We start from the raw sequence: 24813 nt of genomic DNA, 5'->3' as shown, positions 1-24813 counted from the left end.
TTTGTATTATATATTGTGGCGAATTTTAGCATTACTAAGCTGGCACAACAACAAAAACATTAAAGCAAGCTACACTTATGTACATGAACACATCAATCAGCATTTATACACATACATAGAAGGCGACGAAGAGAAGTCTCACACACACACATGTAGCCATCAGCCGAAGTAGTTACTCACACATACACTCGCATATGGCTATTAACTACAAATATACATGTACATATAGGTGGTAACAAATTATATCATTTTATTATTATATTATTTTTACGGGTGAAATCGGTTAAAGCCACGCCCCAGTTTTTATACACAGTCGTCCGTCTGTCTTCCGCTCGGCCGTTAACACGATAACTTGAGCAAAAATCGACATATCGTTACTAAAATTAGTTCACGTACTTATCTGAACTCACCTTATCTTGGTATAAAAAATGGCCGATATCCGACTATGACCACGCCCACTTTTTGGATATCGAAAATTACGAAAAATTAAAAAAAAAATGCCATAATTCTATAACAAATATGAAAAAAGAGATGAAACATGGTAATTGGATTGGTTTATTGCCGCAAAATATAACTTTAGAAAAAACTTTGTAAAATGGGTGTGACACCTACCATATTAAGTGGAAGAAAATGAAAAAGTTCTGCAGGGCGAAATCAAACGCCCTTGGAATCTTTGCATGAATACTGTTCCTGGTATTACATATAGAAATAAATTAGCGGTACCCGACCCATGATGTTCTGGGTCACCCTGGTCCACATTTTGGTCGTAATCTCGAAAACGCCTTCACATATACAACTAAGGGCCACTCCCTTTTAAAACCCTCGTTAATACCTTTAATTTGATACTTATATCGTACAAACACATTCTAGAGTCACCCCTGGTCCACCCTTATGGCGATGTCTCAAAAAGGCGTCCACCTATTGAACTAAGGCCCACTCCCTTTTAAAATACTCATTAACACCTTTCATTTGATACCGATATCGTACAAGCACATTCTAGAATGACCTCTGGTCCACCGTTATGGCGATATCTCGAAAAGGCGTCCACCTATAGCACTAAGGTCCACTCCCTTTTAAAATACTCTTTAATACCTTCCATTTGAAACTCATGTCATACAAACACATTCCAGGGTTACCCTAGGTTAATTTTGCTAAATGGTGTTTTTCCCTCATTTTGTCTCCAAATCTCTCAGCTGAGTATGTAATGTTCGGTTACACCCGAAGTTAGCCTTCCTTACTTGTTCAAAATGGAATTTTTTATAAACGCCATAAATCGATCAAACATGTTTTCAAATGTATCCTTAAAATTTTGTGTGCTACAAATGGGTATATAATGTTCGGTTTTGCCCAAGCTTAAACTGCCTTACTTGTTTTCTATTAAAATCCAAACATACGATCTCATTTAAAAAAAAAAAGTTTCTTCGCTTTTGGTAAAAATTCCGAAGTAGTCATTTGGATCGAGTATATTGGATACCTTTTACTGAGTATGAATACTAGCATCAATACTTTAATCCGAGTATTTTATATGAGTACCGGCCACCGTGGTGTGATGGTAGCATGCTCCGCCTACCACACCGTACGCCCTGGGTTCACACCCCGGGTAAAGCAACATAAAAATTTTAGAAATAAGGTTTTTCAATTAGAAGAAAATTTTTCTAGCGGGGTCGCCCCTCTGCAGTGTTTGGCAAGCGATCCGGGTGTATTTCTTCCATAAAAATCTCTCAGTGAAAACTGATCTGCCTAGCAGATGCCGTCGGAGTCGGCATAAAACATGTAGGTCCCACATGTTTTATGCCGACTCCGACGGCATTTGCTAGGCAGATCAGGCCGGCCAATTTGTAGGGGAAATCAAGAGGAGCACGACGCAAATTGGAAGAGAAGCTCGCCCTTAGATCTCTTCGGAGGTTATAGCGCCTTACATTTTTTTTTTGGTTACCGGTATCGATACTTTTTCTAAAGGTTCTATTACTGGACAGAACTAGAGCTAGTAACGTCTTTAAACGCAATAGTTTTGCGCTAGTTCGGAAATAGTGCGATTCTTTTCAGGGTATGAATAACCAGGCAGTTTTAGGGCTATAATCTCACATAGCACTTAATCCACATACAGAAAAAAGTGAAATGCAGTATTAAGACTAATTTGTTGTCAAGGTTTTTGCTCGTTGTATTGAGTAATACCAGATGTGAACAGCAAGTTGCCGTGGTGTTGTGGTGGCGTGATCCGCCTTCACACATACGGTCCTTAGTTCAAGTCACCACCGAAGCAACATCAACTTTATTATTATTATTATTTTTAATTTAGGTTTTTTAGCAGTTCTTGGGGATATTAGTGCAACTTTGACACCAACATTTTTTTATGTGTATGTGGAATGTATTTTGGTCATGAACTAACGTACACTTGCACTGCGTTTATGATATTAGGGAGGTAGGTACTGAAAATACCGATGTGCACGAATGGCGCAGTCTAAATTTAATATTAGATCATATACTATGTGATGTCTTAAATGGATTTGGCTCATATTTCGTGTAATTCGTTGTGAGAGTGACTCCTATGAACCACGTCTTATTGGGCAGGAAATATTAAAAAAGGCAGCCTTACTTACCTCGGGTTAAAACGCGCGATTTTTTTTAATAAAAAGTTCACAAATTTATTTTATGTTTTGGTTTCGAATATATGTATCTTTTTATTATAAAATAAATTTTCGGTGCACAAAATTTATAAAAATAAAATTAATTCTAAAACATTTTTCGGCAAAAAAGCGGTTTAATCAAAGCTTCATTCAACTTAAATGTAATAATAATTTTAGTTCTTTTCTTGCAAAACTAATCCATTTACAAGAATTTGTGTGTGTGTGTGTTTCTATTTGCATAGTACAATAGAGCTTATTAAATAAAAGTTTTTACATACTAAAATTATGTACTTCCATAACTGTGCACGTATTATCTTAAGTCCGCATACCCGCATATATAACATTATTATATATTCCTTTTTAGTAAATAAAACTTGTATCTAAATTTTTATTTAAATAGCATACACATGACTTAATATGTATCTATAAAAATATATTTATGCAATAAACAAACAGCCAGCCAGCCACACGTCTATATTTTTAAGAGCCCGACGTCATCCGCTCACCTCAGCCAAATCACTATATAACCTGTCAAACTGACATCTACTAATTATGTTTTACGTCTGCACTTTCTTCTTCAAATTATCATTCTCATCTAGTTTAGTGCTTTCTGTGCTACTAGATTCAGCATCAGAATTCTCGAATTCGGGATCGGGAACCTCCGAATAATGATAATTACCAACTGATGTAGTATGCGCTGTCTTATCGTTCGATGTATGTGTACCATCACCGTACTTCTCAATAACGCGACGTACCAAATCTTTGGACGGTTCCTTCATATCCCAAGCCCAGCCAATACGATGGAAGGCGTCTAGGACCATGGTAGTGAAATTTCCAAGATAATCACCAAGCTCAGCTGCTTTATAGTCCCAAGGGAAGACGTGATGATAGTTGTGCCAACCCTCGCCCATAGCAATTATGGATACGTAAATGTTCTCACTTGGTCTGATGCGCCTATATAAACGAAAAACAAATGACACTTATGTACATTGGTGTAAATAATTAAAAACTAATTTTCTAGATCACGGATAGTAATAACAAAATATAAAAATAAGTGAATTACTTACTTATCATAGGGACGGGTTCCCCACATGTGAGCTGCACTATTTACCGACCATGTAAAGTTCAAGCTGCAGACATAACGAAATAGGCATTGAGTAATGAATGCCATCTTCAATTCTTCACCCCAGAAGTAAATGGGCACCATGGTGGGTAAAATGAAGCATAACATAATTTTTAATGGTATGAAATATTTCTGATGAAATTGTACAACCGGATCACTCATAACGTCGCTCATGTCCAACTGGCGACCGCGACGTAAGACCTCTGGATGTTTCAACATCATTAGCCATCCAACATGCGCAAAGAAGAAGCCACGATTGGAATTGTGGGGATCCGCATCAGTTTCAGAATATTTGTGGTGTACACGATGATCACGCACCCAATCGTACAGAGTGTTCTGAAATACATGACATGGATAAACAAAAACTAATTAGAGTTCAAGAGCAATCTTTTTCGCCTGTATTGGAAATATTGCATAGAGCTCATGATTTTTTATCGAACATAAGCGATAGTTTGAAGGAATAATACATATAACTTTGCCCACGTAGACACTAAATTGAGTATCGTGAGGTTAACGAGTATTTCGAGATTCAATAATATCGCGAGAAGCGAAGACTTCGATTTCGCGAGCCTCGAAATTCTCGCTTGTGTTCGACAAGTAATTGTAAACTTTAGTTTAAAATAGCCTAACTACACAATTATGTATTGGATCTTGGAAATAAGAAATCTTTGATATTTTTAAACTCACAAATATTGGTAAAAGCCATTACAATATTGGCGGTTTTTTTTTACAAATAAACAGTTACAATTTACTTTCCTTAAAAACTCCATTTATGTAAAACAGTTAACTATTGTAATACTTTTTTTCGATTGTGAAACAATTTTGCGTTTTTGTACAGACTCAATTGCAATCTCCGCCAAACAATTGACCCCAATCACCGTCGATAGCTAGGCACTTAAGATATTTTGCACATATGGAAATAACATATCCACGTATCCATATGTAGATAGGTTTATGTGTACATGCCCAACAAAAAATTTGAGCCCTATAGAAGGCTTATTTCAGATTGCCAAAAGACTTATGGCAGCAGGCTTTAATTCTATAAGGAATATTATTTGTATGGCGTATTTTTTATAATGCTTCTTATTTTTCTGTACTTATGTCATCAGGCCTTAGATCTCTTCGGAGGTTATCGCGCCTTACATTTTTTTTTTTTATTTATATAAAGAATAACAACCTTGTTATAAGGTTTACGCACCAAACAAAAAAAGGCTTACATAAGGCGTTGTAGTAAGGTAAGGCATTGAGTAAAATAAATAAAAATGTACATATTATCTGTAATTCTTGCAAGCAATTTTCATCAATTTCACAAATGTTAACTATCGAAATATCTTAAATAAAGTTCCAAGTCCAGTTTCCTTAAAAATATTGCGACAATGTATGGACTGTTAGGTTTTATTTATCATGTCTACCGTTTAAGGTTGGGCAACGTTTATTTTTTGTTTTCATTTACCTTGGCTTATTTGTAGCTTATTCTAAGGGTGATCTGTCAAGAATGAGACCAGTAGTGGAATTCACTAACTTATACCGATGCGATTTGTCGAGATCTTAATTAACGATTTTGTCGCTTGCCTTGTCGATTGTAGTATTTACTAACTTAGTTTTAACGACTCGAAATAGTTGATATCTAAATTTCGTTTTAATAGTAGAAAGGAGCAGCTTAACGAAACCTAAAAAATGCGAAAATCACAAAAAGAATGCCAAAAATAAATAAGTTTCGTATACTAACTGCTTTTCAAAGTAATTATTGCAATTTTAACAAAAGGTAAGTAAATGCGGAAATGGGGTATTTCTTTCATATTTCTCGACATAATCAACTCCTCACATTAAAATAGAATGGCGTCAACAAGTAATAGCACTCAAAGAAGCCATAACGCAGCAGAGCAGCTAAGTCAGATGGTGGACTATTTGATGGAAACTCCACAGGATTAGCGGGATCTAGGTTTTTAAAGCTGCATGGAAAAGCCGGATGCGACAAAAAGTGGAACGAATTGTTCATCTTGCGATAAAACGTACGCCAAGTACTCAAATGCCATTTGATTTGTAAATAACGCAGCTTTTCGTGTTTGAAAGTATTTAATTAAAGTCCCGATTTTCTTTTTTAACTAAATTTACCAGAAATATTAATTTCATGATTTTTAACACAGCCAATTTACTTGCCGTTTATTTAACAACACACCTGATCGTCGATAAACAAATATCGATACAAAATAGTTACTGAATAACGAAATCGCTATAGTTATCGATTCGCAAATAAAGCGACGGCAAATGTGGTTAAAAAAGTCAGTGAATTCCACTACAGTATTCCTCATTACTTACAACCGTTTATGCCAGTTTTTGATGGGTGTAGTCGCTTCACAACACCAAAGTTTTGTTTTATTAGTATCAATTCATAGGCTTGTCTCAAACAAATTACAATAACAATTACAATTGAACTTCGATTGAGTGGGAGGCTCAATCTTTTCATAACATTTGCAAATTGTTGATGAAGATTTTAAAGAAAGATATGATAATTATCATTAATAAGATGCATGGTTAATGTAATGAACTATTAAATAACGTTAATTACTTGAGAGTAAAACAACAAAATATATTTATGTGAAGAACTATGCAATTTACCAAGTTTTTGGTTAAAAGTGTTCACATTTAAACAAGAGTGATATAAATGAGAAACACTAATTGATTTTTTCGAAGTCCAAGAGTTGGAAACCCTGTAATTTTAAATAGCTAAAATGGGAGAAATAGCCGTTGCTATGGTTCTTAAAAATGTCAAGAATCTTTGAACTGCCTAAAGTAATGACCGAATTCATATAACCGTTTGACTAAAGTACAGCATGTGAAGATTCATAGTAAGAACAATGTATTACTTCTCAGGTCATTGACAGTTTTCTATATAATTTTGAATACGACATGTTGATCTATAGTTATTAGCTTATAAGGTGAACTATTTTACAAAATACAAGATTATTAAAATATATCGATATAACTGAGTATAAAAGAAGGTGTTTGAACATAAAATCTTAGGATTTCGGATAAATTTACAGCCGTTTTCCTATTTTTCATACAATAGTGCAGAGGTTACTGAAATAAGTCAGTATATTTCTTTATGTAAAATTATTACATCATATGGGAGTGGTAATTTCTACTTTGGATAAGAAATTTAGATCTACATAGTTAATCCTGGGTTTGTATCTGTTGGTCAAATCTCTTAATTATGGTAATTTTCATTTTTCAGTATTCAGCCTAAATATAACTAAGTGAAAAAGGGGTAAATTATATTTTAGAGAGCAAAAATTTTGTGAAATTTTAAAGGTCGCCACAGGTTCAAAATATATAAAAGGCGATATTTACTGCAGTAAAATATGCAACACATTTTATAATAAACCTCTCATTGCTTTGTTGATTCCTATAAAGATATATATTTTATATTTCATATATTTGTTAGGTTGCCACACCCAATCAAAATATAGCATAGGTATAGGAAATATGAACGATTAATTTATAGAATAATTACCTGTCCAGCAATAGAGAAGCAAATCATTAATATGGAACGCAGCGGCACATTGGCCTTGAAAGAGCGATGTGTCCAGAACCGATGGGCACCAGCAGTTACGCCAAAACCAGCAACTCCACCCATGAAGAAAGCTGAAAAAAAAAAAAAACAAACATAAAAATCTCACAACTTTAAACTTAGTTTAGGGTTTAGTTTGTAATTTTGCTTAGTTTTATATCTAGATGATTGTTTTTTTTTTTTTTTTTTTTGTATTTAAAAAAGTTCCTTCCAATTAGGGTAAACCTACTAAGGCTTACTTACAATAACATAAAATACTAAATAAATCTAAATGCTGAATACCTTTCTCAAGGACCAAGTCCTTTCTCGGTAGCAAGTGGAAATATTATTGAATCTAAATATTGGTAGATTTAAAGTTTAACTCTGAAAACTGATGGGTGGAATATTGACTTATTTATAGAACAAGATGACAAATTTAGTGATATATTAGGATCTTAGTAACAGTTTAAAAGAACATAAAATATTCATATTTTATATTTTGATTTGCACTCTTATGGGTTTTATGTTCATTCACGAAGTGAGAAACGAACCTTCAAAGCGATCATTTTAACAAAGTTAATTTTTTTATTGTTTTATTAAATTAATATTTAATTATGACTATATCGAACTTGGCAAATAACTCAAACTGGTTGATAACATAGAGTGATTGGTAAAGCAAAAGCATTATAAAACATTTGTATGTACCCAAGATCGACCAATACGAGGGCATATCGCGTGGCAAATTTGTTTACCAAAATTTTTTTTCGTCTTTGTTTGATTTATTAAAAAAAAAAACAGGTCGTCTGCATATATACATAGATATGTATGTATCTCGATAAATATTTAATTGTTCATTGACACGCCATCTAACTAAAGCTGACATATATAAATCATTAAAAGTTACGCAAATTCCGAAATTTGTTTTTGAATGAATAGGAATGCGAAAATTGGAAACGCATTTTTTAATTTGCTTCCATCGTGTTTAATATGATGCTTATCTTTACGACTTATAGGAGCACTCATTTACAGAGATATATCCGCTCAATGTAAATACAAAAATTTTTTGACATTGTCGATTGTGTAGCACTTCAGGCCAGGCATCAGTTCTACGCGATAACTTCATCCAATTAGAAGCACCAAAGAAGATCAATACTTCCTTTACCTTTTAGTCCAACTCAATGGAGGTTTGCCCTTCCTGTGTTACCAAATATGGGTTTCGATAGCAATAATTTTGGTGATGCATCCTCATATATGTACATAGATACAAATATGAACAAATAATAGCATACCTAAATGTATTTATACCTAAATGTATTTCCCCTTATTTCACGTTTTTATTTTTCAGATTCCTCAAACAAAAACAATTCATTGTTTTTATAATATCGTCGGATTAGTGTGGAAACCTGGTAAGTCCCATTTGGCCAAAAATTACTTTTTCATGCAGCTCGATAGCGAACCAGGCAAAACTGTAATGCCTAACATTGGCGAAAGGCAAACAATAAAAAAAACACTTTATAATGAGTTTATTTCCTATGCTTTCAATGAAAAATGCAAATCGTTTATAGTTTGTCATGCCAAATATTAAATATATATATATCATGTTAGTAAGCAGGCTTATACACTTCAAGGTATATATATGTAATTGTTTATACCCACATGCAGGGGATTTCCCTATCAAAATTGTTCTTGTTGATTCATGATCTTATCTCTTTTAAGAGAAAACTAGTTTTTTTAAATTAAACTTTTTGGCTATTACTAATTTGGCTATTCAATAAGACTTATAAAGAGAACAGAATATAAAATTTTGTTGAGTATTCACCTATAATGGTAATTTTTTAGGGACGTTGATGTTATGTGTCACTTTTTGCAAACATACCTACATACTTCAATAAATTGAACAAAATACAACAAATACAAATAAGTTCAAAATCCGGTTCATGCAGGTCCTGAAATATTATTAATTATTTAAAAGTTTTCCATAATGTAGACAAAAAATTAAAAACTTAACTTTGTTCGTTATTAATTCCACTACAATCAATTGGTATCGAAATAGAAACTCTTTTTTTGACACTTTGTACAAATTATTTTACTATCTACAACATGGAACGAATTTGCCTTCTTTGAATTCCATAAAGCTGTCACAAACATTTTATAGTCAATACTACGTATTATGGCTCAGAATCGAGCTATAAACTCCTGTGCAATTTGTTTCTGCCTAAACTGCCCACACGTTTCTTTCCTGACTTCTTTCCGGGCTTAGCGCATAAATCAATTGTTTACGATCAAAGACGATGTTTTTTTCAGTTTTTCTTTAAACCAATCCACTCAAAAATTTTTTTAGTGTTTGTTAGATTAAACCAAAAAAATCATTTCATTCATAAACTTTACCCCGAAATATTGTTCCTTGCCATAAAAAATAGATGCGCTTTTTATTTAAAAACTAATTTTGCAATAAAGCTACCCGTTTTTGCTTTGGATTAAAACGGGGAAACTAAAAACCAAACGGCAAGATTATTTAATGTCTTTGGTTCAAGTTCGGCACAAGGGGATTTATGATGTCGCTGATTACGAATCCAATCTCAGATTTTCAAAAGTTGAGCTGGCGGATTCAATATTTGACATTTGTTAACCATTTTGGGAAGTTTTTGATTCTTTTGAAACTTAGCACCCTTGGGCTAATAGCTGCGCTTAGCGCCTGTGGGTTAGGAAAGTGTTGCCGATGTTTTTCAGCAACGTGTTCCTCTTCTTCCTAGCTTTTCGAGTAGCCCGACCTCTAAAAAAATGTCGAGCTAAAAAACAGGTATCTCTGTCATGCTCTCGCATTATTTGTATGGTGATCTACTGCCATGAGTGAAAGGCGTTAAAAAATTCCAATCATTTTTTTAAAGAAAATTCTTTGGAATCTTTAAAAAATAAATAAATTATTTGACAATATTATACTATGTACAAAAACACACCAAATGGCAATTTATACCATATGGGCAATTTATACACAATTTATCATATAATAAATTGTAATAACAAATTGCCAATTTAAAAAAATTGTGTAATAAATTGTTTCAAACTGCAAATGCAACCTTGTAAATCAGTTAAACGTCAGTTTTACGAAAAAACCCAAATGTCAAAGTCACAAAACGTCGAATAAAAATAAAATAAATCAATATTTTGTTAAAAATGACGGCGAACAACCTAAATGGTGAGTAAATTTAAAATTTTAAAAGCCAACCGCGAATCCAAACTGCATTCTGTGGCTTTAAATAACAACACACGTTTAGAATTTTCCATATTTTTAAAATTATTATTATTTTTCACAAAAATATATTTAAATTAAAAACGCCACCACCTGTCAAACTACTATTGTGTAAGCTAAATTGAGTTGTATGAACATCCACTCAATTTAAATCGAAATTGACTCAATTTAATTTTCTGTTTGAACATGGTATTAGCCAGACTGCTGAATTATATTTGTATACATACATTTTTCATATGCGAGGAAATAACAAAGCACGTATGTACATATGAACGGCCAACAATAGAAAATAAATTTACAAAGCTTTTTATAACACCAAAATTCAATCGCAAATCGAAAATACTTGTTCTTAATATAATATTTCAATGTTCTCAAAATATGTAGTAAACAAGCAAATTCATTTGAACTGCATATCTTTAACCTCACCATGTATGTAAATAGCAATATAAACAAAAAAGTTTAACATAACATTTTAATTATTATCAACATTTACGCATATATGTAAATATGTGTATGTACATTTAGAAACGTACAAAATGGATATTGATCAACTTAAGTGACTTCAAACAAAGACAGCATCAAAACTCCAATGAAGCGCAACGCTTTAACCCAAAGTAGATAATAAAAACGAAAACCAATAAAATTTTCGCGCAACCACATGATTATTCATGGGTATGCATATATACTTAAGACAGCAAGTTTGTAAAACTGGAGACTCTTGCAATCCATTTTGAGTAACTTCCCGAAGAGCCAGAGTCTTAAAATTTGGAACACACATCGGAACCCGATGACAACTTGACGTGAGAAAAAAACTTTGCTAGGCGGTTCAAGGGTCGTGAAAATTCCAAAAAGCGTCCGAACTTGAAAACGTTGCTTATCTACATATGTATATGAATAACTGCTTATATGACTGGCTTTTAGTTCGGGTCACCTTGACAATGCAACAAAAGAAGAAAATAAGAAGACGATAACAAATTTTCAGCACGTCCTTTATATAAATGGACCAGAAGAAACGAAAAATGTCTCTTTAAACAATGATATTAAAATATTTTAACACAATCACTGTATAAGTTTTATGAGGAACACATATATAAAGGTGGAGTGCAATAAAAGGCTTTCGATATAATCTTTACCAAAGTCCGGTACTTTGCGCTCCACCTTTGTAATTTTTTTCCCCATAAAAATACGTACGACGGTTATGTTAAAATTCGAATATCAAAGTTCAACAAGATTATGTTTTGGTTTAAAGATACATTTTTCGTTTCTGCTGGTCCATTTATATAAAGGAAGTGCTTAAAAATGTTTTATCCACTTTTTATTTGGTTTAAAAATAAACAAACATTAAATTCAGTTAAAAATTTCAAGCACCAAACGGAAATTTTAAGTTAGCTGCATTGGTTCATGTGAAACGTTCGATCGTATTTCTGAAAACATATCACCTCAAATACAAATACACAAACCGTTTTTTATTACCTACATACATATGTACATGTAATAACAACAACACGCATTCATACGCTTCGCACGTGAGGCTGACCATTGAGGCTAAACGCATGAAGTGCATCGAAACTGTTTTGACTGATTTCTTACGCACTTTTTCACTGTCTCAATGTCAACCAACAAAAAAATAAATAAAAAGAATTAATTGTGACCGAAAATCAAAAACGTAATGATCTTAAAAAAGACAATATATTGAGTTTTTGAATAAATTGATTCATTGTTTTATTTGCTTCATCTACAGATGCAGACGTAACTAATGGATTCACCAGTACTTATGTATGTATGTATGGACGTACATATATACAAACATGCAGTTAGTTAGCCACAGCATACAATGCAAGTTGTCAGGTAAAGACAAGAGCTGCTGCTTCAAGCTACCGATGACTCTGCTTTGACGCATACTTCTTAGCGAGACTAAAGGGCGATTTGAGAGCAAGATTGCCATTACTTTTGTAAAATAAAATTTGAAACATGACGAAATAAGAACTAGAGTGTGGTATTAATTTTGGGGTGAGAGTATAAAATAGTCAGGACACTATTGGCACGAGAGGCGAATCCAGAGATAATCCAGGGTTTCAGATTTGCATATATGTAAGGGAACACGCAAATTAGAAAAGAAGCTCGGCTTAAATCTCCTCGCAAATAATTAGCGTCAAGTATTTGCTGTTTCCTTATGTATGGCAGATTTATAAATGTGCTGATGTGGGCCTCCATTTCAATTTAACTCTAAAAAATAATGCCCATCCCTCTCGGAGAACTCAGGCTACGCCACTCATTCTCAAATTTCCTTTAAAAATTTTCAAACATTGACAGATATGCCTTGCGTGTTAGAAGTAACGTTATAGGAGGAGGTACATATTTTCATTAACAAAATTATATTCTTTTGTTATTACCGTTAAAGTTCGAAATAAGCATGCTTATGACAAAACAAAGGAATCTGGTATCTTTAAAGTTTAACTTTGGCCTGCATATCTCATCAATACAGCAAGCTCGTGTAACTGTACGCGTTTGTAATATTATAAGGCCGCACCTACATTTATATATGTACATATGTATATGTACTTAAATGTAATACATATGTGCGTTGCAATGGATCGAAAAAAATTTCGCGGAAGACCGCATCTAAATTCGAGAGGGTCTCGGGAAAAATTATTTTTTTTTTTTGTTTCCATCCTTACAAATACAGCCAAAATTTTCTTTTTTTGTTTTTAAGTTAGTTATTTAAGATTCGAATAGGAGATTACTGTATCTCCTTTTAAACAAACCATACATTGAACTAATTTCTTAAACGCATAAGACGGGCAAAAATATCCCATAAAAATGATATTTGATATTCATCTAAAACATGACTGGAATTTGAAGGAATTCAAATATGAACTTTTTAACTTCTACTTAAGTTGTAAATAAACACCTGAGAAGAGTTTGAGTAAACCTGAGTTTGCGATGAGTATTAAAAGTGTCTCAAACCTTTGCAAATTTTTGTTCTCTATGTAGAATATAAAACTAAGCGAAAAGTGTAGATATTCTTGGAACTAGGGTTGGGAACTGGTGCATTAATGCACCAGCCTTTACCCACAGTTGAGTTGTAATGCTAAAAAAATCAGCCTCAGTGAAGCTGAAAATTCGTTCACTGAATTTTAGAACCTGGTAGTGAAAATATTATCAGCTTCAGCTTAGTGAACAAACATTTTTCTTCACTCAGTTGAGTGTAGGCATTAAAAACTTCCATTCAATTTTTTTCACTCAGCAGAGTGGTAGTGAAAAAATAAAATGACTGCAATAATTTTGTTCAGTCGTAGCAGCAGCACTATCACTAAGCTAGAAGAAAAATATGTGCACTCAAATTTTTCAAATACAGTGTAATTCAATTAAAATTTAGTGCACTTCCCCCAACAATGATTTGAACATATGGTATGGTTATTTATTAAGGTCGAAATTACCGGTGGATCTGTAACCGGTGAGCAGATAGCTGTTGTCCGAAACGACCCGACTAACTACCCGCTGCTGCTCGCGCCCCACGGCGCCAACAACTCAAACAGCTGATACCACTCATAACTACTACCTTCGTAGTAGAGCTGGTAGCAATGCTGAGCATCAGCCCCTGCCCCCGTATTCTTCTCCTCCCCTCTTTTCTGGCAGCAATCGTGCAGGTCAGGGAAACAGACTCTTAGTCCCTGCCTCCGTTTGCACCGTCTGCCAGCACAGAATATATAGGTTTGCGACATCCGCTCAATGCAGCTCCTGCCTTGGGTGGTGCCACTTTCCTAGATGTTCTGGTCTCCGCGACGGCAACCCCTCGACGGGTTTCATCGCGCCATGTTGCCAGGTCGCAAACCCAAATCATCCGGGTACCCCAATGCTTGCCCAAGGGCGCCCAGTCCCAAGGCCAGAACAGCAATTGCGTCCTGGCCTTCCACAACCTAGGCGTAGTCACCCCTCACTTACCCCTAGAGTGGCGGCGTCACCCCTCATGCACTTCAGAATTCTGCAGTTCAACTGTAATGGGCTAACTGGGAAGATTACGGAGATAGTCGATTTCATGAAGCGGCACAACATCCGCATTGCTGCGATTCAAGAGACTAAACTCACAGCAAGATCTGCATTGCAGACCTGCTCTGGTTATAATGTCCACAGGAAAGACCGCGAGAGCGGAAATGGAGGCGGCCTCGCGTTTATTATACACCACTCTGTGCAATATCATATATTTGATCCTGGCATCGACGGCAGTGACAATGTCTTAGAACGTCAAGGCCTATCTGTCCGGTCAGGCGATGCAAATCTAGAAATCATCAACATCTACATCCCTCCTGTCACCTGTTGCCCCAGTGGATACCGCCCTAATATCGAGGCCTTACTCACTGGCAACAATCGCATTATCTTAGGCGATTTCAATGCCCCTCACGACCTATGGCATTCAAACTTGCGCGCGGACAGTAGGGGTGAGATGTTGGCGGATCAAATAGACGAAACGACGTTCTGCACAATTAACGGAGACGCCCCCACACGTATGGTAGGAAGCTGTCATAGCTCGCCAGATATCTCAATCGTGAGCGCAGACCTCGTAAACTGCGTCAACTGGCAGCCGATGGTAACATTGGCATCCGACCACCTGCCCATACTTATTTCGTTCGAGCGTACCGCCGACTTCATCGTCACCGAAAAACGCACTTTCATAAACTTCAAAAAAGGAAAGTGGGAAGAATATAAATCTGCAACAGACAGCAGCTTTGCTGCCCTCCCTATCCCGACTGATGCCCGCCAAGGGGAGCGTGCCTTCCGTAAGGTCATTGAATCCGCCTCGGCACATTTCATTCCCGCCGGGAGAATTCCCGAAAACCGGCCTCACTTCCCGGCGGAGGCCGCGAGCTTAGCGAGGGAACGCGACCTTATAAGACAGCTTGATCCAGGCGACCCCCAAATAAGGGATATAAACCAACGCATCAGATTGCTTGTGGACGAACACAAGCGGGCGAAATGGGAAGAGCACCTAAGAGGTTGTAACCTCTCTACCGGTGTAGGTAAACTTTGGTCCACCGTAAAGTCCCTATCGAATCCGACTAAGCACAAAGACAAAGTTTCCATCGCCTTTGGCGATAAGGTGCTGTCGGATGCGAAAAAATGCGCGAGCGCTTTCTGCCGACAATATATAATGCATCCTACGGTCGACAAAGATAGACGGAGAGCCAATAGACGTGCACATAAACACAAACTCAGCGCGTCACCAATTACCATCACCGCTAGAGAGGTTGAGGACGCCATTGGTCGCGCTAAACCATCCAAAGCAGTGGGCCCAGACGGCATAGCCATGCCGATGCTTAAAAACCTAGGGAAAGAGGGTTTCAAATATTTAGCGCATGTCTTCAACCTGTCTCTTTCCACCTTTGTCATACCCGAGAAATGGAAAATGGCCAAGGTGGTCCCGCTACTAAAGCCTGGGAAACCAGCTAACGTAGGTGAGTCATATCGTCCGATATCTCTCCTATCGCCAGTGGCAAAGACGCTTGAAGCCATTTTGCTCCCTCATTTCCAAGCACATTTGCAGCTAGCCCCTCATCAGCATGGCTTCAGAAAACTCCATAGCACTACCTCCGCGCTAAATGTCATTAGCACCCAGATAAATTGCGGTTTGAATCAATATCCCCACCATAGAACAGTACTCGTAGCGTTAGACCTATCAAAAGCTTTTGATACGGTCAACCATGGCTCGTTACTGGAAGACCTGGAAGGGTCTACCCTTCCCCCATGTCTTAAAAGGTGGACCGCAAATTATCTGGGTGGTCGGCAGGCATCGGTGCAATTCAGAAACGAAACATCAAAACAAAGGAGAATTAAACAAGGGGTGCCACAGGGTGGTGTCCTATCCCCGCTTTTGTTTAATTTCTACATATCTAAGCTACCTTCACCACCGGAAGGAGTCACAATCGTTTCCTACGCCGATGACTGCACAATAATGGCCACAGGCCCAGGCCCAAAGATCGATGAGCTATGCAATAAAATAAACGGCTATCTCCCTGATCTCTCCAGTTTTTTCGCCTCGCGAAACCTGTCATTGTCACCGACTAAATCTTCCGCGACCTTATTTACAACATGGACGCCCCAAATGTCGACAATATTGAACATCCACGTCGATGGCACTACGCTACCGACTGTCCTACACCCCAAAATCTTGGGTGTGACGTTTGATCAGGATCTACATTTTGGTGCGCACGCAACCGCAATTGTTCCAAGAATTCAGAGCCGTAATAAAATCCTCAAATCCCTTGCTGGCAGTACCTGGGGAAAAGATAAAGAAACGCTCTTGACCACATACAAAGCAATTAGCCAGCCGATTACGTGCTACGCGTCACCCATATGGTCGCCAAGCCTAAAAACCACCCACTGGAAGAAACTACAGGCCTGCCAAAATACTGCTCTCAGAATCGCCACGGGCTGTCTTCTTATGTCCCCAGAACACCATCTGCATAATGAGGCGAGAATACTCCCCATCAGGGAGAGAAATGAGATGCTGACCAAACAGTTTCTGTTGAATACCCAGAAACCTGGGCATCCCAACAGACATCTGATTGACGAACCAGCACCGCCTAGGGGCCTAAGGAGTCATCTCCGTAAGCATTTTGAGGAAATACGGCACCTGAGAACCCAGCCGTATGAAGCGGAAAAACACAAGCAGGTCCTTGGTGAACTCCATAGACAGGCGTCGGACCTTTACGTCGGGAATTGCCCGGTGAATCCAGTACTTGAAGAAAAATATCCAGAACTCGCAGAAGAGGAACGCATACTCGCCAGGGAAACGCGTGTCACTCTTGCTCAACTTCGTTCTGGATACTGTAACAGGTTAAACTCTTACCTATCCAGAATCAACCCCGACATACAAAATGTATGCCCTGCTTGCAATGTGTCCCCACATGACACCAACCATCTCTTTAATTGTAATGTGGAACCAACGCCTCTAACACCCCTTTCCTTATGGTCCACCCCTGTTGAAACGGCAAGTTTCCTTGGACTCCCGTTAGAGGATATTGATGACAATTTGTGATCGGTCGCGGCTATTAGGTGGGGCGAGCATTGCTACAACAACAACAACAACCGGTAGAGCGAAGTTATCTGCGTACTTCTGGGTCTTTATTCAACATTTCAGGTTAATTTTAGAATTTCATAAAACAATAATATGGACCGTTTTAGTTCCAATAGAAATCCTCTGCCGCCTTGACTACAATTTATTGTTACTATGTATGATATTAATTCGAGCCAAATTCTAGTCTTAAGTAAACAGGTCTCATAAGATGTAATGAATCCCTGTTAAACCTTTTGACTTAAAATAATTTCTCAAGACAAGTTTTTTGTAATTTTAATGCAACTGGAATACAATTTGTAATTTTCAAAATTGCGACACACTGCCAAAACTGGGTAACAAGCAATCGACATTCTTGGGTTAATTTACCAAAATACAAAAATAAAAAATAATAATTTCTCGTGAAATTAATTTAAGTTTGTAGTAAATCGAAGACCTCGCATAGCTGCTACGTCGTTTTTTATTTAGCAGACACGTTTTTGCTGAATTCGTTTATTTCATTTTCGATGACATTGTAAAGAGAATAAGAAAGAAACCAAACAAAACCTTAAAATGAAAACAAAGGTAAAAAAACAGAACAAAACCAAAAGAAGTAAAAAGTAAACAAGAGAAATTGAAGCCAAAATGGTTTGTACGGGAATGAGTGCCCAGTATCCAAAGTGACACAATTTTGCTACGAGCAAATCAATTAATTTGACCAACAAATTGCTGTCAAGAGCACAAAATGTACACACACACATGGACATATCGTCAATGGTGCAACCGATAGTAATGATGACGGGAAGATTGTTGTTGCATCATTTCATAATTACATATTTGAAGTGAACAAAGGTAAAGGCTGTAAGTTGAAATGTGTGCGTCTGTGAATGGGCGTAGTTCGATTACTTTTGTTTGTAGGAGCTACGCTTTTACGCATCACTTGGCTCTTATAAAATGCCCACACGGAAACTCTTTTCGTAGTTCGCTCTCTCATTCCTTATTCGACTCTATGCCGAGCTACGTCACATTCCATACAAAATTTTCAGAGTGGACAAAGCAAAGATACCGTATTTCCATGATTTTAATCAGAAATTCATCAAAACTGTTAAAAAAATAAGATTGAATTATATTATTATATAACCAAACTGACATAACATCTAAGGCATAACTACATAACCAAATGCAGTAAGGCCCCTTCCCCTCAAAAAATGCTTGAAATAAATATGGCTACAACGGTGATGTGAAGCTGGAGATTGATAGTGGGGCGGTAGAAAGCGTCATATCCGTGAATTAGCCATTGATATGCCGTATTGCAAATACTCTGGCGATTTCAATACATTCATATTTCACACCTACATACATACATATATACAAGTGAAGTTCTAAATAACGATCTATTCAAAAAGCACGCATGTGGGTGATGATAATATTGTTGAATCTGTTTACAAATCGGTTGGTAATGATCTATGCATAGCTTCAAAATTTTGGTAGTTTTAATTCGTTGTTTTGAGATTCAGGTGCTGGAAATATATCTACATATGTACATACATACATTCATATGCAGTTTGTCATCGCCGTAAACAATACATTCATAGGTATTTTTACAGTTATGTACGGGCTGTTGAAGAATTTGTGTTAACTCGGACCTAAAATGTTTTTTTTTTTTTAAGCAAATCCATGCATTCACAATGTTTATATGCACACATACTCGTATTCATTGGTGTTGGTACAACAATCCTACAGTAAATCCGCGCTGACAGCACAAATTTGTCGTGGCAGATATTACAAACAGCAAACAGACAAAAACCTAACAAAACATAACATAAAAGCAGTATAAAGAAAAGAAGAAACAAAAAATGACTTCAAGTCAAGGCAAAAAAGCCAAAGACCAACTAATGGGCTGCGTTCACAAAAGTAACAAAGGTGGCATAAAGTGTTGAAAATCTCGGAAACTTATATTTTGGCACTTTTGACGGTTGGGTTGCCGGTTACATAACCGCACAGGCACAACAATCAAATAATTATGACGTAAACATCAGCAGCGTGTATATATACATATGTATGTACATATGTATATAGGTACTTAATACCAGGCGGATCTAGGAGGGAGTTGAACGCGATCGTAGAGCTGCAAAAGTATCGATATTCGGCTTACTCGATATTTAAGAGGGAGGGTATCGATATATCGCGATATATATCGAACTATTTTTATAGTGAAAAGCGCTTGCTCAATTTAAAAGCAATATCAGGTATATATCAGAAATTTATGTGAATACAATAAAATAAACAAGTAAGGAAGGCTAAGTTCGGGTGTAACCGAACATTACATACTCAGTTGAGAGCTGTGGAGACAAAGTAAGGGAAATCACCATGTTGTAAAAGGAACCTAGAGTAACCCTGGAATGTGTTTGTATGACATGTGTATCAAATGGAAGGTATTAAAGAGTATTTTAAGAGGAAGTGGGCCATAGATCTATAGATGGACGCCATTTAGGGATATCGCCATAAAGGCGGACCAGGCCTGACTCGAGAATTTGTTTGTACGATATGGGTATCAAATGAAATGTGTTAATGATAATTTTAAAAGGGAGTGGGCCTAAGTTCTATAGGTGGACGTCTTTTCGAGATATCGCCATAAAGGTGGACCAGGGGTGACTCTAGAATTTATTTTGTACGATATGGGTATCAAATAAAAGGTATTAATGAGTATTTTAAAAGAGCGTGGGCCTAAGTTCTATAGATGGACGCCTTTTCGAGATATCGCCATAAAGATGGACCAGGAGTGACTCTAGAATTTGTTTGTACGATATGAGTATCAAATGAAAGGTGTTAATGAGTATTTTAAGAGGGCGTGGGCCTTAGTTCTATATGTGGACGCCTTTTCGAGATATCGCCATAAACGTGGACCAGGGGCGACTGTAGAATTTGTTTGTACTATATGGCTATCAAATGAAAGGTGTTAATGAGTATTTTAAAAGGGAGTGGGCCTTAGTTCTATAGGTGGACGCCTTTTCGGAATATCGTTATAAAAGTGGACCTGGCTTGACTCTAGAATGCGTTTGTACAATATGGGTGTCAAACGAAAAGTGTAATAAGTTTTTTAAAAGGGAGTGGGCCTTTGTTCTATGGGTGGACGCCTTTTCGGGATATCGCCATAAACGTGGACCAGGGGTGACTCTAGAATTTGTTTGTACGATATGGGTATCAAATGAAAGGTGTTAATAACTATTTTAAAAGGGCGTGGGTCTTAGTTCTATAGGTGGACGCCTTTTCGAGATATCTCCATAAAGGTAGACCAGGGGTGACTCTAGAATTTGTTTGTACGATATGGGTATCAAATGAAAGGTGTTAATGAGTATTTTAAAAGGGAGTGGGCCTTAGTTCTATAGGTGGATGCCTTTCGAGATATCGCCATAAAGGTGGGCCAGGGGTGACTAGAACTTTTGTGTACGATATGGGTATCAAATGAAAGGTGTTAATGAGTATTTTAAAAGGGAGTGGGCCTTAGTTCTATAGGTGGATGCCTTTTCGAGATATCGCCATAAACGTGGACCAGGGGTGACTCTAGAATGTGTTTGTACGATATGGGTATCAAATTAAAGGTATTAATGAGGGTTTTAAAAGGGAGTGGTCCTTAGTTGTATATGTGAAGGCGTTTTCGAGATATCTACCAAAATGTGGACCAGGGTGATCCAGAACATCATCTGTCGGGTACCGCTAGTTTATTTATATATGTAATACCACGTACAGTATTCCTTTCAAGATTCCAAGAGCTTTTGATTTCGCCCTGCAAAACTTTTTCATTTTCTTCTACTTAATATGGTAGGTGTCACACCCATTTTACCAAGTTTTTTTCTAAAGTTATATTTTGCGTCAATAGACCAATACAATTACCATGTTTCATCCATTTTTTCGTATTTGGTATATAATTATGGCATTTTTTTCATTTTTCGTAATTTTCGATATCGAAAAAGTGGGCGTGGTCATAGTCGGATTTCGGCCATTTTTTACACCAATACAAAGTGAGTTCAGATAAGTACGTGAACTGAGTTTAGTAAAGATATATCAATTTTTGCTCAAGTTATCGTGTTAACGGCCGAGCGGAAGGACAGACGGTCGACTGTGTATAAAAACTGGGCGTGACTTCAACCGATTTCGCCCTTTTTCACAGAAAACAGTTACCGTCCTAGAAGCTAAGCCTCTACCAATATTTCACAAGGATTGGTTAATTTTTGTTCGACTTATGGCATTACAAGCATCCTAGACAAATTAAATGAAAAAGGGCGAGGCCACGCCCATTTTGAAATTTTCTTTTATTTTTGTTATTTTTTTGCATCATATTATTACTGGAGTTGAATGTTGGCATGTTGTTGTTGTTGTTGTAGCAATGCTCGTACCCCACCTAATACCCGCGACCGATCACAAATTGTCATCAATATCCTCTAACGGGAGTCCAAGGAAACTTGCCGTTTCAACAGGGGTGGACCATAAGGAAAGGGTGTTAGAGGCGTTGGTTCCACATTACAATTGAAGAGATGGTTGGTGTCATGTGGGGGACACATTGCAAGCGGGGCATACATTTTGTATGTCAGGGTTGATTCTGGATAGGTAAGAGTTTAACCTGTTACAGTATCCAGAACGAGAGTTGAGCAAGAGTGACACGCGTTTCCCTGGGAGTATGCGTTCCTCTTCCGCAAGTTTTGGATAATTTTCGTTAAGTACTGGATTCACCGGGCAAAGGTCCGACGCCTGTTTATGGAGTTCACCAAGGACTGCTTGTGTTTTTTCACTTCATACGGCTGGGTTCTCAGGTGCCGTATTTCCTCAAAATGCTTACGGAGATGACTCCTTAATCCCTTAGGCGGTGCTGGTTCATCAATCAGATGTCTGTTGGGATGCCCCAGGTTTCTGGGTATTCAACAGGAACTGTTTGGTCAGCATCTCATTTCTCTCCCTGATGGGGAGTATTCTCGCCTCATTATGCAGATGGTGTTCTGGGGACATAAGAAGACAGCCCGTGGCGATTCTGAGAGCAGTATTTTGGCAGGCCTGTAGTTTCTTCCAGTGGTGATTTTTAGGCTTGGCGACCATATGGGTGACGCGTAGCACGTAATCGGCTGGCTAATTGCTTTGTATGTAGTCATGAGCGTTTCTTTATCTTATCCCCAAGTACTGCCAGCGAGGGATTTGAGGATTTTGTTACGGCTCTGAATTCTCGGAACAATTGCGGCTGCGTGCTCAACAAATGTAGATCCTGATCAAACGTCACACCCAAGATTTTGGGGTGTCGGACAGTCGGTAGACGTAGTGCCATCGACGTGGATGTTCAAAATGGTCGACATTTGGGGCGTCCATGTTGTAAATAAGGTCGCGAAGATTTAGTCGGTGATAATGCCAGGTTTCGCGAGGCGAAAAAACTGGAGAGATCATGGAGGTAGCCGTTTATTTTATTGCATAGCGCATCGATCTTTGGGCCTGGGCCTGTGGCCATTATTGTGCAGTCATCGGCGTAGGAAACGATTGTGACTCCTTCCGGTGGTGAAGGTAGCTTAGATATGTAGAAATTAAACAAAGAGCGGGGATAGGACACCAACCCTGTGGCACCCCTTGTTTAATTCTCCTTTGTTTTGATGTTTCGTTCTGAATTGCACCGATGCCTGCTGACCACCCAGATAATTTGCGGTCCACCATTTAAGACATGGGGGAAGGGTGGACCTTTCCAGGTCTTGCAGTAACGAGCCATGGTTGACCGTATCAAAAGCTTTTGATAGGTCTAACGCTACGAGTACTGTTTCTATGGTGGGGGTATTGGTTTAAAACCGCAATTTAACTGGGTGCTAATGGCAATTCAGCGCGGTGGTAGTGCTATGGAGTTTTCTGAAGCCATGCTGACGACGAGGCTAGCTGCAAATTTGCTTGGAAATAAGGGAGCAGAATGGCTTCAAGCGTCTTTGCCACTGGCGATAGGAGAGATATCGGACGATACGACTCACCTATGTTAGCTGGTTTCCCAGGCTTTTAGTAGCGGGACCTTGGCCATTTTCCATTTCTCAGGTATGACAAAGGTGGAAAGAGACAGATTGAAGACATGTGCTAAATATTTGAACCCCTCTTTCCCTAGGTTTTTAAGCATCGGCATGGCTATGCCGTCTGGGCCCACTGCTTTGGATGGTTTAGCACGACCAATGGCGTCCTCAACCTCTTTAGCGGTGATGGTGATTGGTGACGCGCTGAATTTGTGTTTATGTGCGCGTCTATTGGCTCTCCGTCTATCTTTGTCGACCGTAGGATGCATTATATATTGTCGGCAGAAAGCGCTCGCGCATTTTTTCGCGTCCGACAGCACTTTGTCGCCAAAGGCGATGGAAACTTTGTCTTTGTGCTTAGTCGGATTCGATAGGGACTTTACGGTGGACCAAAGTTTACCCACACCGGTAGAGAGGTTACAACCTCTTAGGTGCTCCTCCCATTTCGCCCGCTTGTGTTCATCTACAAGCAATCTGATGCGTTGGTTTATATCCCTTATTTGGGGGTCGCCTGGGTCAAGCTGTCTTATAAGGTAACGTTCTCTCGCTAAGTTTGCGGCCTCCGCCGGGAAGTGGGGCCGGATTTCGGGAATTCTCCCGGCGGGAATGAAATGTGCCGAGGCGGATTTAATGACCTTACGGAAGGCACGCTCCCCTTGGCGGGCATCAGTCAGGATAGGGAGGGCAGCTAGGCGGCTGTCTGTAAAGGATATATATTCTTCCCACTTTCCTTTTTTGAAGTTTATGAAAGTGCGTTTTTCAGTGACGATGAAGTCGGCGTTACGCTCAAGCGAAATAAGTATGGGCAGGTGGTCGGATGCCAATGTTACCATCGGCTGCCAGTTGACGCAGTTTACGAGTTCTGCACTCACGATTGAGATATCTGGCGAGCTGTGACAGCTTCCTACCATACGTGTGGGGGCGTCTCCGTTTATTGTGCAGAACGTCGTTTCTTCTATTTGATCCGCCAACATCTCACCCCTACTGTCCGCCCGCAAGTTTGAATGCCATAGATCATGATGGGCATTGAAATCGCCTAAGATAATGCGATTGTTGCCAGTGAGTAAGGCCCTGATATTAGGGCGGTACCCACTGGGGCAACAGGTGGCAGGAGGGATGTAGATGTTGATGATTTCTAGGTTTGCATCGCCTGACCGGACAGATAGGCCTTGACGTTCTAAGACAT

At 38.0% G+C, this 24813-nt stretch overlaps 1 protein-coding gene across 1 annotated transcript in view; it reads right to left on the bottom strand.

Annotated features, from left to right (window-relative positions):
* Window positions 1–2644: 2644 nt before the first annotated feature.
* LOC137238536 (acyl-CoA Delta-9 desaturase) overlaps window positions 2645–24813 on the bottom strand; it is a 39516-nt gene continuing 17347 nt past the window's right edge. Inside the window, exons 2-4 of the mRNA XM_067763650.1 lie at window positions 7265–7395; window positions 3695–4086; window positions 2645–3581 (exon numbers count right to left, since the gene is read on the bottom strand). Coding sequence (XP_067619751.1) covers window positions 3185–3581; window positions 3695–4086; window positions 7265–7395 — 920 coding nt within the window. The 3' untranslated portion in view covers window positions 2645–3184. The remainder of the gene's footprint in view (window positions 3582–3694; window positions 4087–7264; window positions 7396–24813) is intronic.

The sequence above is a fragment of the Eurosta solidaginis genome, chromosome 1, assembly GCF_040869045.1.
Source record: "Eurosta solidaginis isolate ZX-2024a chromosome 1, ASM4086904v1, whole genome shotgun sequence".
In the NCBI taxonomy this organism is placed as follows: Eukaryota; Metazoa; Arthropoda; class Insecta; order Diptera; family Tephritidae; genus Eurosta; species Eurosta solidaginis.
This window is presented reverse-complemented; position numbering and strand designations above follow the sequence as displayed.